At 43.5% G+C, this 19,315-nt stretch overlaps 1 protein-coding gene across 1 annotated transcript in view; it reads right to left on the bottom strand.

Annotated features, from left to right (window-relative positions):
* Positions 1–1,916, bottom strand: part of NT5E (5'-nucleotidase ecto) — a 33,516-nt gene extending 31,600 nt beyond the window's left edge. The window contains exon 1 of the mRNA XM_081942134.1: positions 1,391–1,916. Within this exon, the coding sequence (XP_081798260.1) occupies positions 1,391–1,780 (390 nt within the window). The 5' untranslated portion in view covers positions 1,781–1,916. The remainder of the gene's footprint in view (positions 1–1,390) is intronic.
* Positions 1,917–19,315: the final 17,399 nt, after the last annotated feature.

Here is a 19,315-nt window from a genome sequence, read left to right as displayed (position 1 = left end):
TCTTTCTTTCTTTCTTTCTTTCTTTCTTTCTTTCTTTCTTTCTTTCTTTTTTTCTTTCTTTCTTTCTTTCTTTCTTTCTTTCTTTCTTTCTTTCTTTCTTCCCTTCTTTCTTCTTTCTCTCTCTCTCTTCCTTCCTTTTTCTTTTATCTCTCTCTCCCTCCCTCCCTCTCTCTTTCTATAAATAAATATTTATTTATTAAATTTATATGCCGCCCAGCTGACAATCAAGCAACTCTGGGCAGCTTACAATATTAGTTGTTTGGCAAGACGGATCCTACCGGCTGATGCCGATACAGCTAACAAAAGCGAAGGGTGCAATCCTACAGAACTGCAGGGTCACTTTAGGACAAGCAGGCACATCTATCCAAGGGAAGTCACCTTTCAGGCCTGCCCTGCAATGTCAACAAACTGCATCTGCCATCACGCCAGTTTGCAACTTGATACATTCGGTCCTGGAGTGAGGAAGGCGGAGGGGAGGAAGAGGAGGAGGAGGAGGAGAAGAAGAGGAAAGAGGAGGAGGAGAAGGAGAGATGGAGAAGAAGGGGGAGGGGGGAAGGAGGAGGAGGAGGAGAAGGGGAAAGAAGAAGGAGGAGGAGGAGAGAAGGAAAAGAAGGAGAAGGAGAAGGGAGGATGAGAAGAAAAAGGAGAAGGAGAAAAAGGAGAAAGGAGGGGGAGAGAAGGAGAAGAAGGAGGAGGAAGAAGAAAAGAAGGGGAAAGAGAAGTAGGAGGAAGAGAAGGAGGGAGGAGGAGGAGAAGAAGAAGGGGAAAGAGAAGAAGGAGAAGGAGAGATGGAGAAGAAGGGGGAGGGGGGAAGGAGGAGGAGGAGGGGAAAGAAGAAGGAGGAGGAGGAGAGAAGGAAAAGAAGGAGAAGGAGAAGGGAGGATGAGAAGAAAAAGGAGAAGGAGAAAAAGGAGAAAGGAGGGGGAGAGAAGGAGAAGAAGGAGGAGGAAGAAGAAAAGAAGGGGAAAGAGAAGTAGGAGGAAGAGAAGGAGGGAGGAGGAGGAGAAGAAGAAGGGGAAAGAGAAGAAGGAGAAGGAGAGATGGAGAAGAAGGGGGAGGGGGGAAGGAGGAGGAGGAGGGGAAAGAAGGAGGAGGAGGAGGAGAGAAGGAAAAGAAGGAGAAGGAGAAGGGAGGATGAGAAGAAAAAGGAGAAGTAGAAGGAGGAGAAAAAGGAGAAAGAGAAGGAGGAGGAGAGAAGGAGAAGAAGGAGGAGGAAGAAGAAAAGAAGGGGAAAGAGAAGTAGGAGGAAGAGGAGGAGGGAGGAGGAGGAGAAGAAGAAGGGGAAAGAGAAGGAGGAGGAGAAGTTCTTTTCATCTTTCCACCGTCCCCACTTTTCTCCCCCTCCCTCTCGCTCTCTGTCCCTTTCGCCCATCCCGTCCCGCCAGCTCACCATCGCGTCGTAGCGCAGGCTGTTCATGAACTTCACCACTTCGAGCCCTTTGTAGTAGCTGAACCAGATGCTGCCCTGGTACTGATCCCCGGCGTCCAGGAGCAGCACGTTGCGATGCGTGGCGCGGATCTGCTGGATCTTGGTGGCCCTGCGCGCGACGCCCCCGTAGCAGTCCTGCCCGACGTTGCATTTGCCCGAGTCTCGGCTCGTTTCCTCTACGCGGGCGTGGACGTCGTTGGTATGCAGAATGGTGAGCTCAAAGGAGCCGGCGGCGACCGAGAGCGCGGCGCAAAACCAGACGGCTCCGACGAGGAGCTGCCGCAGCCGCGAAGGGGCGCCTCCAGTGCAACCGTGAGCCCCGCGCCCGCGCCTTCGCCTCGGGGTCTGCATGGTGGCAACTCCCGTGCCTGTCCTCCTCCCTCACCGGCGCCACGAAGCTCTTTTAGGCCCCAAGGTTGCGGGGGAAGGAGATCGAAGGAGGAGTTTGACCCAGCGGTGGTGTCCCAGCGCCGTCCCTCAGCAAGCTGGTTGGATCCTTTACTGTTCCTTCCTCGTTCTTACTCAACTTTACTCCCGGATGACTCTTAAGGCAATTCGAATCCGATGCCCAGGTTGGGAGGAGGGGTAGCTGTGCTTCTGCTGTGAGCTTCAGCCCTGGTCCCATGAAGGTGAAGGTGAAAGTTAACATAATAATAATAATAATAATTTAATTTGTTAGCCGCTCCCTCTCCACAAGGGACTCGGGGCGGCGTACAATAAAAACATACATAAATCCATATAAACACACATATACATACATGTACATACACGGAGGAGGTAACAATTACATATATCACAATAATAATAATAAAATTAACCATTAAAAATACCCCAAATAAAATTACAAATTTAAAAGGACTGTCAGGAGGAGAGGATAAACTACGGTTGAGCCAGGCCAGATAATTGAAAAAGGTGGGTCTTGAGCTTTACACGGAAGGAGCGGAGATCGGAAGTAATCCTGATGTCAAGGGGGAGGTCATTCCACAGGGCTGGGCCCATCACAGAGAAGGCCCTGCTCCTGGGTGTCGCCCCCCGACACTGTTTAGCGGACGGCACCCGGAGAAGTCCCTCTCTGTGTGAGCGGATTGGTCGTAGGGATGTATGGGGCAGGATGCGATCCCGCAAGTAACTAGGTCCTGTGCCATGGAGCGCTTTGAAGATCGTAATCAAAACCTTGAAACGCACCCAGTAGACTACAGGAAGCCAGTGCAGCTCGCGCAGGAGAGGTGTTACATGGGAGTACCTAGTCCTCCCCATAATCACTCGCGCGGCCGCATTCTGGACCAACTGCAGTCTCCGAGTGCATCTCAAGGGAAGCCCCATGTAGAGAACATCTTCCAGGCAGTGGTGAAATGCAATTTTTTTTACTACTGGTTCTGTGGGTTTGGCTTGGTGGCCTGGCAGGGGAAGGATACTGCAAAATCTCCATTCCCTCCCTACTCCGGGGCTAGCCAGAAGTGATATTTGCCAATCCTCCGAACTACTCAAAATTTCTGCTACCGGTTCTCCACAACTGGTCAGAACTTGCTGAATTTCACCCCTGCATCCAAGCATAAAACAGGGCTTGATTAATAGATTCGTCCAGGCTGTTCTTCGGTCAAGCTTTTCATCTGAAATTTCCATCAGTTCCAATACTTTAGCACCCACTGGATTCTAAGGTGCCAAGAACCCGTGGGCCTTCCATCCAAAGCAGTGGTGTATTAACTATTAAGCAGGCTAAGCACGTGCTTAGGGCACCAGGCCAGTGGTGAAATTCAATTTTTTTACTACCTTCTGTGGGCGTGGCAGGGGAAGGATACTGCAAAATCTCCATCCCCACCCCCACTCTCGGGCGAGCCAGAGATGGTATTTGCCAGTCTCCAAACTACTCAAAATTTCCATTACCGGTTCTCCAGAACCTGCTGAATTTCACCCCTGCACCATGTCCAAAGGGGCACCACAAAGTTGAGAAAGAAAAAAAAAACAATGAAGATTTGTACAGTATGTACAAAGGAGGAGGGCACCAAGATTTGCCAGTGCTTAGGGCACCAGTGAGCCTTAATCCCCCACTGATTCAAAGAAAAGTACATTAGGTGTGGTTATGAAGTAATCCTGCCAGATCAGTGCAATTTCAAAACCAGCACTTTCTCCAGCCAATGGCAGTTGAGTGCAGGGTTTTCAGCTAGGCTGTGGTTTCTAAAAGATGGTGGATGAAGGGATTTCCAGAATTTGAAACATCTGGTGGTCTTTTCGGAAGAGAATCATTGGAATCTACTTTTATTTAAAGTTCTCGTGGCACATGTTTATCTCTATCACAAACAAGAGTGACACTTGCTCCTCTGTCCTTCACTCTTCCATATGAAACTGTAAAATTATGAGATGTGCTGGCGTATTTCTAAGCATATTGTGTTGAAGTAAATGAGATGTGATCACATGTGTGTATATTGGCAGGCCTCACCCTCCTAGCCTTCCACAAAGCTTTGACAACTTACACCTGGCTTTTCTCCCAGCACTGGGATGCAATTGGATAATTACACCTTAGGAATTTGACTTGGCAAAAGTCATTATTGTTTTTAATATTTTAATCCAGAGCTGTCAAACTTGCGGGCTGCTGGCCAGATGTGTCATGTGCTGGCCACACCCCATTTAGCAAAGGGGGAAACAATCACGATACATCATATGATGGCGTGACGACACGAGTTTGACACCCCTGCTATAATCTGTTTTATATTTTAATATAAATAATATTTTAATATGAATCAATGTGTTTCTTTAACTTTTGATTGGGAGCTGCCCAGTGTTGGTTAGAAGATGAGTAGCTACACGCATCTTTTAAATAAATAAACTGACTAGGCTTGGTGGGTGGGTCACTCAAAAATTATTACCACTTAAAATCTGTTGTGATTCTCTCAAATAAGCTAATAATGCTGGTTTTCACAGATGTGAAATATAGGTCACAATTCAGTTTAGAGATTGTGAAACGTGAAAGTATTAGCCTTTTATATCAAGAATGTGTAAGTTAGCTTTTGGGTGGCATGCTGAGAAAGTCTGTGGTCAGAAATAAGTACTTGAGTTAGGACATTCCTTTACATGTACATTTTGTTACTATTATACATATGATTACCTTTCAGTTGTGGATTTAATCATTGAGAGTCATCATCTAAAAAAGTACAAACTGGTAAAAAAAATTCAAGGGACACTGGCACTATGAGTTATATATTAGTTTCCTTTTTATTTCAAAACACTTGTTTCTCTTCTTACCAATGCCTACAAAGCAGTTTATGTCATGCTAATAAATCATCTTGCTAAATCTTCAAATTGCGTTCTTGGGCATTTTGAGAAAAAAAAATCCTTTATTGCAACATAGCATCTAAAAGAAACTTTTCTTAAAGTTGAGGGGTGAACCTGAAAGCACTACTCATCTTGGATTTGATATACTGTTGACATTAAATCAAATCTGCATATGTGTTCATATTAAATTTTACTTCCAGTTGTACTGGTTAATGGCTATTAACTTGATGTTGTAATAAAAACTGATACGATATGAATCAGGTCCTATAGAATACAGTGAGCTCAGTTTAATTTCATCACACTAAGAGGTATATAGTAAGAAGCCTAGAAAGTAACATATTTTGAAAAAGTGAATTGGTCATGTGAATTGGTGATATTGCACTCCCACATCACTGTCCTCTAAACTTCCAGAGTCCATCTCCTCTCCTTAAAATACAGTATTCCAAATTGCAAACTATTTTTAATTCCTCCCACCTGTCTTTTCTAGCTGGAGTCGGAAACCAACTGCATAGGCAATGTGAGATCTGCAAAAAGGAAATCATTTGTGGCTAAATGATTAATTTGTGTATCTTTTGGTCTCATGAATTGATGATGGCAAATACCTCAGAAATAGATGCATCACGCAGAGGTTTTCTTCCCCTGCTCACAGATTGAAACCTCTCTTCTGTATCAGGATTCCAACTCAGAATTTCAAATGCAATGCTCATTTTGGAAATCAGTACTGTGTGCGCGATAGGTCTAAAAAAAGACATGCCCCTTTCTTATTATTTTGGTATCAGTTGACTATAAACAGAATGGCGCACTTAAAGAAGGTGCGCCATTCTGTTCCATTAAGAGGTCCCTATTGTTGTTATAAGTTTGCTTGATGCATATACAGGTAGTCCTTGACTTTCCACCACAATTGAACCCAACATTTCTGTTGCTAAGTGAGACATTCATTAAGTGGGTTTTAGCTCATTTTACGACCTCTCTTGCCACAGTTGTTAAGTGAATCACTGCACTTGTTAAGTTAGTAACAAGGTAGTTAAGTGAATCTGGCTTCCCCATTGACTTTGCTTGTCAGAAGGTCACAGAAGGTGATCATGACCTTGGAGACACTACACCCATCATAAATATGAGTCAGTTGCCAAGCATTTGAATTTTGATCATGTAATCACAGGTATGTTGCAAATGGTTAAGTGAAAACAACATTCATGCAGGCATTGGGTATGTCTAGTTTAATGAAAAGAAGGACTAGGGGTGAGATGATAAAAGTATTTCTGTATCTAAGAAGCTGTCAGAAAGAAGAGGGGGCGAACTTATTCTCCAAAGCATCCAGAGGCAGGACAAGAAGCAACGGGTGGAAACCAATCAATCCATCAAAGAGAGAAGCAACCTAGAACTAAGGAGAAATTTCCTGGCAGTTAGAACAATTAATCAGTGAAACAACTTGCCTCAAGAAGCTTTGGGTGCTCCCACCCTGGAGGTTTTAAAGAAGAGACTGGACAACCATCTATCTGAAATGGTATAAAGTCTCCTCCCTGAGCAGGGGGGTTGGAGCGAAGACCTCCAAGGACCCTTCCCATTCTGTTTTCCTGTTATTCTGTTATTTTTCAGTGCTGTTGTAATTCAAATGGTCACTAAACAAATTGCTTAGGTTGAGGACTTCCTGTACATATGCACTTGTTTAATTATAGCATGCCTATCTTTAGTTTAATGAAAAGGAGGACTAGGGGTGAGATGATAACAGTATTCCAGGATCTACGGAAGTGCAGACATCCTGCTTCAGTGACTGTTGCAATTGAGACGATATAGTAGCAAGGGTTGTAGGGATGCAGATTGAGACCATGTGATAACAAGTGTGATTGGACAAAATTTAAACAATCGCTACCATTATTGACTAGCAGAGCTATTGGCGCAATGCTTATGAGGTCTCCAATGAAATGCAGTTTAGTTAGTTTTGTTTTTACCTGTCATTTTGAATGGAAAGTTGGGGGTCAGGGCTTTTGGCTGTCATTTCTGCTGTCTCGAGTTTTCATGCAACGTGCTGCGATAGGCATTTCCTATAAACTTTTATGTAAAAATGTAGTTTTTCATGTTTCATAATCTCTTAACTAGGAGTGGAAAACAGAACAATCTAACCATTATTCCGAAGTCAGAAGGGTACAAAGTATTTAGGATAAGTTAAGACATAATAATACCTGCTTTTTGTTTTATGTGTTTTGCAACGTGGGGAAAAAAAAGAGCTAGAAACACAACTCCCACTTATTAAAGGTAAAGGTTCCCTTCGCACCAGAGGTTGTATTCTGCTGGTTCGCACCGGTTCAGGTAAACCAGTAGTGGCAGTGGTGAGAGGCTTCACCCAGATGTCATCACGGAAGCTCTGCACATGCGCAGAAGCTTCTGTGCATGCACAGAAGCGGCGTGTGCGCTCCTGGTTCCAAACCAGTAGAGAAGATAAAAGGATTCATGCCTGCCTCGCACATATATGTGCTAGTCGTTCCCGACTCTAGGGGGCGGTGCTCATCTCTGTTTCAAAGCCGAAGAGCCAGCGCTGTCCGAAGACGTCTCCATGGCCATATGACTGGCATGACTAAATGCCGAAGGCACATGGAACGCTGTTACCTTCTCACCAAAGGTGGTTCCTATTGTTTCTACTTGCATTTTTACATGCTTTCGAACTGCTAGGTGGTGGGAGGCTAGTGAAAGCTGTGAGCTGGTGTATGCCGTGTGGTGAAAAGGGGCGCGGCGGCAGGAAGGTAGTGTATGCTGAAAGGGGGTGGGCAGCAGCAGCGGCAGCAGCAGGAGGCTAGTGTATGCCAGCTCATGGCTTTCGTACACCGCATGGCCGAAAGGGGGTGGGCGACGGCGGTGGGAGACTAGTGTATGCCTTCAGGCCTTCCCTCACAAAAGCCGCGAACTGGTGTATGCAGCGTAACCAAAGGGGTTTCCTGCTACCACCACCCCCAGTCCCCAGCCTCGCCTGGCAGGCTTAGCGGGCCTAGCTGATCCGGTTGTCCCGTCCCTTCAGTCCAGCTGACCTGCTGCCTCATCGCCTGCCTGCTCCCTGATGCATCCATCACATCAGAGAGCTGCTGATTCTGCCTGCTGGTAAGTGACCCTTTTTTAATGCTTTTAATGTTTTTTAAAGAATATTTTATTTATTGAGTATATAATTTTTTTAATCGTTTATTTTAATTTATTGTTGATAGAATCTTTTTTAAAAATTGTCTTAGAGTATTTAAAAAAAAGATTCTATCAACAATAAATTAAAATAAACCATTTAAAAAAATTCTATACTCAATACTTTGAAATAAAGCAATTTAAAAAAATTATATACACAATACATTTAAAAGTATTGAGTATAGAATTTTTTAAAATGGTTTATTTTAATTTATTGTGTGTAGAATACTTTTAACTGGTTTTATTTTAAATTATTGTGTGTGGAATACTTTTAACTGGTTTTATTTTAAATTATTGTGTGTGGAATACTTTAAAATGGTTTTATTTTAAATTATTGTTGGTAGAATCTTTTTTTAAATTGTCTTAAACTATATTTTTAAAAATTCTATCAACAATAAATTAAAATAAACCATTTAAAAATATTCTAAACTCCATGTAACAGGCCTTTATGGAAAAAAACAAAGCGAACCTAGAAAAAACAGAATACTCTACAACGGTTATGCAGGACACGGGAGGGGCCGGAGCTCTGCCAGCGGGGGGAGAAGGGGCAATACCAAGAAAGCTCAGATCACAAAAATGAATAAGAAAAACACATTGTTATAAACAGACCGAAAGTAATAATGAAATTATATGTAGACTTTATATCATAATATATAAATTGATTGAAAATTTTTCTAGAATTAATATGCTGATTTTATATGATCATGTATTAATGTTTTATTCTTAGATGTACTTAATGAGTTTGGAGGGAGGGGGCGTCTGCCACACTTGCAACTGCCAAAATTTGTACACCATTCCACCTACCCTTTTCCCTATAAATGTTTAAAAAAACCAATAAAATTCTTTGAAAAAAATATATTCTAAACTCAACACTTTTAAATAAAACGATTTAAAAATATTCTATCCGCAATACATTTAAAAGTATTGTATATAAAATATTTTTAAATGGTTTATTTTAATTTATTATGTATAGAATATTTTAATGGTTTTATTTTAATTTATTGTGTATAGAATATTTTAATGGTTTTATTTTAATCTATTATGTATAGAATATTTTTAAATGGTTTTTAAGGATTTTTATTATTATTTATAGAATATTTTTTTTAAAATTCTTTTTAGGGAATTTTTATTTATTTATTGTTTATAGAATATGTTTATTACAAGAAATGCTGTTCCTTTTTGCATATGTTTTATTTGTGACGCAATATGTTGCTTTTAAGTGTACAGGTTGGTGCATGGTTTATGTGTCTCAAAGTGGCTGCTTTTCTATGGGCAGGTCATGTTGGTGCAAAGCAGCTTTGCCAGATTTTGTGTGTTTCTGTGTGATACCTGGTTGTTTAGGTAATTGTGAGGTGGTTGATGGTACTGTGAGCTTCCTGGCACTGTCCTTTATAATTTCCCACAATGCCTTGATGGTGTTTATTCCAGTGGCTTTGTCTTTCCTGTCCTTAGGGTTAGGGAAAAAAACTGGTTTTGTCTGCAATCTTTTTTGGTGGGGGAGGGGTTGTTTTGCTGTTGTTGTTGTTGTTTTCCTGGCACTGTCATAGTTTGTGTGGGAGGTGTGTAATGTCCCACAGTTATCTACACATTAATAATGATCAAGTACTAATAATATTTCCTTATACATTTTAGTGACCTTTTCTTACATAATTGGTGGTTTTTTTTTCATACTTTTAGATTTCTAATTTCTGTTTCTGTTAGTTAGCAATTGATAAAACAAATCTTACATGAAAAAGTATTCGAAACCTTATTGATTTTAATTGTCAATTTATTCATTTCTGCACATTCTAATATTTATTCATTTTCATATCTCTGTTTTTCCACTGTTGTGCAAACACAATTCCAGCAGTTGCTAACATGTGTAAAATTAAAAATGTATTGTATTCCCAACAAAATATTTCTGGTTTTAAATCCATATCTTGCTTTACCATTGTTTCTAACCACTAACTCTTGAATAGCTATTTGGACCGACCTAAGTACTGAACCTAATTCATATATTCCTGTTTTTTGAACTGAGAACTAAATTTCAGAAAAAGAAATCTGTATTGCTCTGTGAATCTAGCTATGACATTCATTCTTGATCTAACTTCTTGGATGAAAGACTATATCTTTCCTATTTGTTTATATCTTTCCTCTTTGTTTATATCTTTCCTGTTTGTTTATATCTTTCCTGTTTGTTTATATCTTTCCTGTTTGTTTATATCTTTCCTGTTTGTTGGGGGACATCCTTCCTGAAAAGACTGTACATTGTTGTGTGAAAACAGAGGTCCCTTCTGTTACCTATAGTCCTCAGCTTACAACCACAATTGAGTCTAATATTGTTTTATTTCTTTTGCAGTTAGTATTATTTAACAGAATGAAGAAGAGGCAACAGAGTATGACCGCTTTCTTTTCCAAAAAAACAAGAGCTGAGGAATCAGCTGATCCACAACAGTCACCAGCACCAACACCAGCATCACCAGTACCAGCACCAGCACCAGCACCAGCACTACCACTTGAGGTCGGAGAAAGCAAGAAGTCCATCTCTTCCACTGAAGTTCCACAACTTCTTGACTGCTGGAGTTTGTAGCAATACAGACACTTCCAGGAGAAGTAGGATGGACTGGCAGTATCCGACAAAAAGTTAGGTTGTGAGTACTGTGCAAAATCCATGTTCTTATTAGAGAACGATATTCATGTTTCTAGAGAGTGGAAACATTTCCAGGTTGTGCCAGCAGGGTCAACTAAGGAGAATCAACAAGCATCACTCAGAAAAATATTAAAAGAACGTTTTCAATCAAAAGCACACCTTATTTGTTTGGAGAGCAGTAAACAACGGAAGCAAGATGCTTTAACCAAATCCGTAGATCCGTAGATAAGTTAACTGACAAACATTTATCCAGTACTTGCAAAATATTTTCTACTGTTTACGATCTTGTGCAAAGATGTAATCCATTCTCAGACATCAAAGTGTAGGTAAATTAGCTAACTACAGTTGGAGTGGATGTGGGAGTTGGCTTGCATTCACAGAGATCCGCAGTGAAAATAGTTGAATTCATTGCGAACGAAATCAAAACCACCGTGTTTTCCAGGATTATTGCAAAGAATCTAAAGGTGTGGCTAATAATCGATAAGCCTCAACACTTTCAATGAAAGCAGTGCTGATAGTTTTTGTTAGAGTTGAGGATCCAGAATGCCCAGCAGCCATTTTCATTGAGCTATTGGAATTAGAGAAACAAGATGAGGAGACCATATGTTCTGCAGCAATGGGAAGCTTACGTAAAGTTGGGTTTACCACCAAATATCTGCAGAAGAGTTTAATCGCTTTCTGCTCTGATGATGCCAACGTTATGCTTGGAAGAAAATCTGGAGTCAGCACCAGAATAGCTCAAGGCTTCCCAAACATCGTAATCTGGCACTGCTAGAACCACCGTCTCCAACTTGTGCTGGATTATGCAATAAGAGATATAAAGCAACTCAACCACTTCAAGATCCTCCTTGATAAAATACACACCACCTTCCACAAATCGTGCAAGAGCCAGAATGACCTTTTCCAAATATCTGAACAATTGGGCATTGAAATTGTGAAGATTGGCAGAGTTTTGGGACCAAGATGGGCTACCTATAGTTTAAGGGCAACCATGGCTGTGTGGCTTGCTTATCCAGTGCTACATCAGGTTTTTCTGGGCAATGAAAGATTCCCAGGCATGGCTTCCCATTTTGAAAATCTAAATTTTTTGAAGGATTTGGCCTTCAAAAGGCCATGATCGATATTCTAAATGAGATTTCTTGTTAAATTCGTAATAAGGAGTCTGAGGCAACTGTCAGTCCAACAGGTTTATTGGAACAACTGGCTGACAGGAACACAACGCGGGCCGTCTGACAGCTATTTATACTTGCAGCTGTCAGACGGCTTAACCAATGAGAACTTGACAATTCTCCCGCCGGCTGGAGCAAGCTGCTGGAAGGCGAAGAGCAATCAGAAAGTAAACGTCTCTCTATGATTAGCGTCAGTGGTGGGATTCAGCCAGTTTTCACCTATTCGGGAGAACCGGTTGTTGGAAGAAATCTCATTTTGTTTTTGTTTTTTTCAACTTTATAGGGCTAATCCTGTAAGGAAGGCAGGAAAGAAACATTCTGGTGTTGTTTCTAGCTTAATCTTTATTGCTCTGGTTACAGAAACTGCCTCTCTGGTTAACCCTTATTACATTGTAACAGCTAAGGCAAAGAACCCATCGACGTGAATGAGTGATGTTGAGTTGGCCATGCCCACCCAATCACATGACCACCGAGCCCCACCTACCCAGCTGGTCATTACAGAGAACCGGTTGTTAAATTATTTGAAACCCACCCCTGATTAGCTTCCAATCATACAATTGGTATGAAATGAAATCTCTCATGAAAAGTTTATGTTCAAATTGAACACACGCACACCCCAGATACACATTAACATCCAATGAGAAGGTTCCCCAAAACTTCTGGGAACAGGGGGCAGCATAATAGTACTATGGGGGCTTTAACTGCAATCCCTTTTTTAAAAAATATGTAACTTGCCTGAATCCAGATGGCAGAGGGAAAGTTCTTCAGCCAGATAGAATTATGTTGCTAATTGAGGAGAACAATTAGCCACACCATCCTGGAGTGCTCCCTCTTTCTCTGCAACTAACATGGTTCTCCTCAATTATCTCTTGAGATTCTCAATCATCAAGTCATGGTTGTCCCAAAGGTGCTTTTCCAAAAGGCAACTGGACTTTCTATTTTCTTCCTTGAAAATGTTTCGCTTCTCATTAAGAAGCTTCTTGGGTGAGAAGTGAAATGTTTTCAAGGGGGGGAAAAATCCAAGAAATTCCAGTTGCCTTTTGGGAAAAGCCCCTTTAGGAAAACCATGACCTGGATTAACAACCAGGCTCATCCAGATGATTCTTTGAAATGGCAAAAGGAAATATAGCAACCTGACATTAATGTCCCCAAGGCCTCTAATCTCCTGGTAGAGTTTCATAAAATGTGCCTGTGGTGTACTTCTCCCGGTGGGGAAGGGTTTGATCTTGCAGGAGCTGGGGAACCCTTGGTCTTCAGAGGAAAGCCAATACGGCAAATGTGGGTGGATCGTTATCGAAGCCGAGCTTCAGGAGGCATTTGGGGGCTGATCACCAAACACTTTTGCTTAAATCTGTCCCAAGTGTTGAGAGCAAAACTTGCATCCAATTTAGAGAGAGTTTTCTGAGGGAGCCAGCAGCTCCCTCTTTAACGGCTATGATGCCAGCATTTTCCCGAAGCAAGAATGCCCGTCTCGCTGGAGTTCAGTGGTTGGAGGTTGTTTGTGTGGCCAGAGGCCTTTCTTGAAGAAGTGTGGGGAAAGATGAGGCTTGACAACTGAGGAACGTCCAACTCTATTTTATTTGCGATTTTAACAACAGCAAGCAATACAGGAGAGAAGCACCTTTCCTTAGCCTGACAGCTATTTATACGAAGAGCTGTCAGGCCAAGGATCCAATCAGGAACGCCAGTTAGCCCGCCTTCAGCCATGCCGCGCCTGATTGGCTAAGGCGCAGCATGGCTGTTGCTGGCTGACAACAGGGGAATCCCCGATCGGAAGTCAGGGAGGAAAGGAATATAACACTCCTTCCCCCCTAGCGAGGACGCATGCGTAACAGTGGAGCATGCGTAGTCGCTAAGATAGGCTGGGCGGCGCCGGACACGCCCAGACCGTCTCAGAACTGGGCAGATCGTCGGAGGAGGAGGTGGTGTCCGTGGGAGCTCCTCCCCGGAGGGAGTGGAGCTCCGGGCGCCATCTTGAAGGCCTATCCCAGGCGGAGGAGGAGGCGGAGATTCAGGAGCAGGTAGGCAGGGCCGGGGTGGCGCGGCCGCTGGCGGGCTTGAGACAGGGAATTTTGAATTACAACTAGGGAGAGGCTGGCCTGATTGAGGGAAGGCCAATGTCGGTTGCAATGGCGGAGCTGGTAGCCCAACGGGGGCTGGAACGATGGAGGGCTGTGGAAGGCGGAAGGCGCCCGGAACAGTCTCTGCCGAAACTTCTTGCGGCCTGGGCAACTGCCACGGCGGGGGTATCGGGTGCGGCGCCAACCCCAGGGCCTCGGGTGAAATTGGCAAGGCCGACCCTGCGGGGTTGTTGTGTGGATCCAAAGGTTCGCGACGCCTTAATTGATCCACGTGGCGGCGCCAGTCTGCACCGTCGGCGGTCCGGACCCTGTAAGAGCAGGGGCCGGTTACAAAAGTGACGGTGGCAGGCACCCACTTAATATCCCCGGAGAAAGCCCTTGCCCACACTGGATCGCCCTCACGGAAGGAACGGGGAGGGGGCCCCAGGTTGCTCGGCTGTGCCTCAGAATAGGTTGGGTGCAACCTATCTAAGGTGGTCCGCAGGCGCCGGCCCATCAGCAGCTCCGCGGGGGGTTTTCCGGACAGTGGACACGGGGTGGAATGCTGAACCAGGAGGTAAGCAGCCACCCTCGTGGGCCAGTCGCCCTTGTCCATTCGTCCAAGGGCGTCTTTGGCCGAGCGGACAGCGCGTTCCGCCCGGCCATTGCTGGCCGGATGATAGGGAGCGACGAGGGCATGCCGGATGCCTTGGGTGGCCAGGAAACCCTGGAACACGGTGGACGCAAACTGAGGACCATTGTCCGACACAACGACGTCCGGCAAGCCGTGGGTGGCAAACAGGCGCGTTAGTGCTCGGACAGTGGCCTCGGCTGTGGTGGAGGTCATGAGCATGAGCTCCACCCAGCGTGAGTAAGCGTCCACCACAACCAGGAAAACCTGGCCTCGGAAAGGCCCAGCGAAATCCAGGTGGAGGCGTGACCACGGGCCGCGGGGAATCTCCCACTCCCGCGGCGGGGCCGCCGGAGGCGCTGGACGGGAGACCTGGCAGGTCGAGCACCTGGCAACCCAGGTAGCTATCTCGTCGTCCAGACGGGGCCACCAGACATAGCTGCGCGCCAATGCCTTCATGCGCGCTATGCCAGGGTGGCCCTCATGGAGGCGAGACAGCACCTGGTCACGCAGTGTGGGTGGAATGATCACCCTGTCCCCCCACAGGAGGCACCCACTGTGAAGGGACAGCTCTAACTGCCTGGCCTTGTAGGGGCGGTGGCCGTCGGACACCGGCCCCCCAGGCCACCCCCGCAGAACCCAGGTCATCACCTGGGAGAGGGTGGGGTCGGCCAGAGACGCTGCCGCCACATCGCCCGCAGAGAGCGGCAAGGCGAGGTCTGCAGTGGCCAAAACAGACAGGCAAGGCACTGTCTGAGGGTTGGAGACGGGCAAGGGGCAGCGGCTGAGGGCATCAGCATGCCCCAGCTGCCTGCCAGGGCGGTAGACCAGGGCATACGAGTATGCCGCTAGGAACTCCACCCAACGTGTCATCCGGGGTGACAGAATGGGAGGGGTCGGACGGTCACCGGCCAGAAGCCCAAGGAGCGGCTTGTGGTCAGTGAAGAGCGTGAAATGCCGTCCGTAGAGGTATTCGTGGAACTTTTTAACCCCGGACACGGCAGCCAGAGCCTCCTTGTCGATCTGGCTGTAGTTTCTCTCCGCTGGAGAGAGTGTCCGGGAATAAAAAGCTATGGGGGCTTCCGAGCCGTTGGGGAGTACGTGGCTCAGGACAGCCCCCAAACCCACGGGGGAGGCGTCACACGCTAGAGTCAGGGGCATCCTGTCACTATATTGGACGTCATCCCCGATCGGAAGTCAGGGAGGAAAGGAATATAACATTTCTCTGGTTCAGACTGCCTTGTGTGTTCACATAAAAATAGGAAAAGGTCTGATGCTTTCCCCCCGAAGTGGGGAGATCTGAGGGCAGCAATAAAACCTCACTCTCCTGTAAAAAAGAAAGAAAGAAATGATCCTTTCAAACCCAGCCAATTCCTAATGATGGCCTTTATTCATCTAATGATTCACTGGCCCCTCTAGAATTCAAAGAGGAACACTCCTTCTGAAATCAGGACACAGAACCTAATGACACTCCTGTAATAAAACACTGCAGAAATAGCATGTACCACCAAAAGAACACCAGATTACAAGGTACGTTACAAAAATCGACATTATTTTATTTCAAGAGACTTGGGAGGCAGATGACTATCTCATCAATGGTTCTAACTCCATCTTTGTCTCTATTCTGTGTGGGGCTGGTGGTTGAGACTTAATATCGGAAGGAGTAAATATACTACTGTATTACTCTAAGGCAGGGGTGGTCCTTTTATGACTTGTGGACTTCCCAGAATTTAGCCCTGCTCTAATGGCTAAAGTTACCTCATTATATATATATTAACAGGGTAAATAAAAGTTGTTTTGTTGTAATTGCTAAGATTTCCATCCTTTTAGTTAATATTTACCTGATTCCTGCAAATTACTCTCACTATCCAGCAAATTTAATATCCTTTGACCTAAAGTCCTATTTCAGTAACCTTTTGATGTCCTCACTCTTATTAATAGTTGTGGGTGATGTCAGTGCTAGAACAAAGACAGATAACAATTATCTACTTTATTTTAAGCAGCAACTAATTAGCTCTGATCAGGTCATGAGATTGCCCCCACTCACCAACCCCACCCACTCACTTTCAAGGGAAGCCAAAGATAGCACTGAAGACTTCAAAGGTTTATATCTGACTTAAACTCTTAAGAAGTTAGACCTTTTGTTACGAAGTATCCTGCACAATGTATTCCCAACTGAGCAGGAATCAGATCTCTTACACCACTGTGTCAAGAACCCCTTGCTCCTCTTTGAATTCATTATCATTCTGAGGAAGTTGGAAGGCAATCCTTTTTCCATTGCTTATCTGCCTTGCCCTTGGTCATTCTATTCTTTGGTTTATGTAAGGAAATATCTCTGAAACTATGAGCCAATGGCCTGGATAGTCTAGCTTTGCTAATAATGCTCAAGAGACTAATAGATTGGCAGTTGGTGGGAAGACTCTACTTACCTTTTTTTTGAATGAATGAATGTGTGTGTGTGTGTGTGTGTGTGTGTGTGTATGTATATATATATGTATGTATGTATGTATGTATGTATGTATATGTATTTGTGTTACAACCCCTGGTATGACTAAATATGGGAGGAAGGTCACTACTCCCTCTTTCTGTCCTTTGGCTTATCACAGAAGACCATGCAGGCAGAAAACCATATTTTTATTTTTAATGTTGCCTTTTTATATTTGTGTTATATTTGTACTGATAAATAAATAAAGGGAGACTAGTATAGATCTATTTCGAGCTAATTAGCTCTCATCAGCTAGCCATACCCTTACTGGGATTTGAACCCGGGCTGTATATATCTTAGGCAGGAGTTTTAGCCACTAAGCCACGGGCTCTGTTCCTTATCAGTTGAGCCAGGGAAATAGGTATGTATTTGTGTTACAACCCCTGGTATGACTATATATATATATATATATATATATATATATATGTGTGTGTGTGTGTTACAACCCCTGGTATGACTAAATATGGGAGGAAGGTCACTACTCCCTCTTTCTGCTCCTCGGCTTATCACAAAGACCACAAAGACCATGCAGGCAGAAAACCATATTTTTATTTTTACTGTTGCCTTTTTATATATATATATATGTTGTAATTGTACTGATAAATAAATAAAGGGAGACTAGGATAGATCTATTTCTGCCTGCATGGTCTTTGTGATAAGCCGAAGGACAGAAAGAGGGAGTAGTGACCTTCCTCCCATATTTAGTCATACCAGGGGTTGTAACACAAATACATACCTATTTCCCTGGCTCAACTGATAAGGAACAGAGCCCGTGGCTTAGTGGCTAGCACAACTGCCTGATATGTAATACAGTCCAGGTTCGATTTCCAGTAAGGGTTTGGCTAGCTAATGAGAGGTAAATAGCTTGAAATAGATCTATACTAGTCTCCCTTTATTTATTTATCAGCACAAATGCTATATATACACACACACACAGAGAGAGAGAGAGAGAGAGAGAGAGAGAGAGAGAGAGAGAGAGAGAGAGAGAGAGAGAGGGAGGAGAGAATGACCAATGGCAGGAATATAAGCAATGGAAGAAGAATTTACTTCCAACTTCCTACCAGCTTCCCCCATGAGTTTTCTTGAAGAAAGCTGGCAGGGAACATTGGAAACCCTTCCTTCCTTCCTTCCTTCCTTCCTTCCTTCCTTCCTTCCTTCCTTCCTTCCTTCCTTCCTTCCTTCCTTCTTTCCTTCTCACTTGGTGACTTACAACCCAACTTAGTTTACAGGATCTTTGTGAAGGAATGCAGGATAGGTACTGTATATATGCCTTGAGTTCCTGAACAAAGATGGGATATAGATACATGGATATTGATATTGATGGTTTCCTGATTGCTTATTTGTACCTTATGACTATCATTAAGTGTTGTACCTTATGATTCTTGGTGAATGCATCTTGTCTTTTTATGTACACCTAGAGCATATGTACCAAAGACAAATTCCTTGTGTGTCCAATCACACTTGACCAATAAAGAATTCTATTTTATTCATGTGCATGTTTGTGTACCAGAGGAGGGGCATATAAAGCAATAAAAAATATCCAGGCCTTTCTTCATGCACCTTGAACTTGTTATTTCTTTAAAAGCCCCATGAGTTCATTTCTTGCTGCTGGGAAGAGGATGGAGTGAGGGATTGAGACATAGGTTGTTCAAAATGATATGACTGCAGCAACTTCCTCAATTTCATTCTTTTGGGAGTCATGGGCCTGGATTTTGGACGTATTCTGTGCATTAGTTCATTTGAGGTAACTTAGTTCAAAAATTGTTGCCCAGTTTTGCCCATTTAATAGTAGTGACCACAAGAGTTTTAGGAGTATATAGACCAGGGATGGTATTCACTTACCTTCCCTACCAGTTTGCAAATTAGTTCACAACTAATGTTAATTTTACAAATGCAATGTGTTTTTATGGATTGATTTAAAAAAGCCTACTATGTGGAGCAAACAGGCAAAAAAAATGAGAATATATCTATGAACATCAACTGGAAATCATACAGCATGATAAAAACTCTCTAATTCATAACACTGATAAGTTAAACCACAATTTTCAGTTGGGAAACTTTGGGTATGTTAGACTAAGCCAGATCCAAAACCAAAAGGGAATTCCTTGAGGTATGATGCCTTGACAATTTAGCCATTAATTGACACATTGAGATAGGCTCCATTCACAAACCCTTCATTAAAAGAAGCAATCAGGGATGAAGGAAAGAGTCAAATAGATTTAAACATAGCCTTCCTCATCATACTCCTATTAACAACACCTAAACGGGCCCCAGTCCTAGATGAACAATAACAACCAAAGAAGAAATAATAACCCACTAATAATAACCCACCAATAATAAAAAGTGAAGGAAGAAACATTACTCTGGTTGAAGGTTGATAAGAGAAGTTACTCAATATAAACAGATAACAAACTTCACTCCCCCATGCACTGATGAAGTTACTTAGCCTGGTTGTGAAATGTCTGTAGGAAAAGAAGCAA

This window comes from Natrix helvetica, assembly GCF_964273705.1.
Source record: "Natrix helvetica genome assembly, chromosome: 2".
NCBI lineage: Eukaryota > Metazoa > Chordata > Lepidosauria > Squamata > Natricidae > Natrix > Natrix helvetica.
Note: the sequence above shows the minus strand (reverse complement) of the source record. Positions and strands in the feature narration are given on the sequence as shown.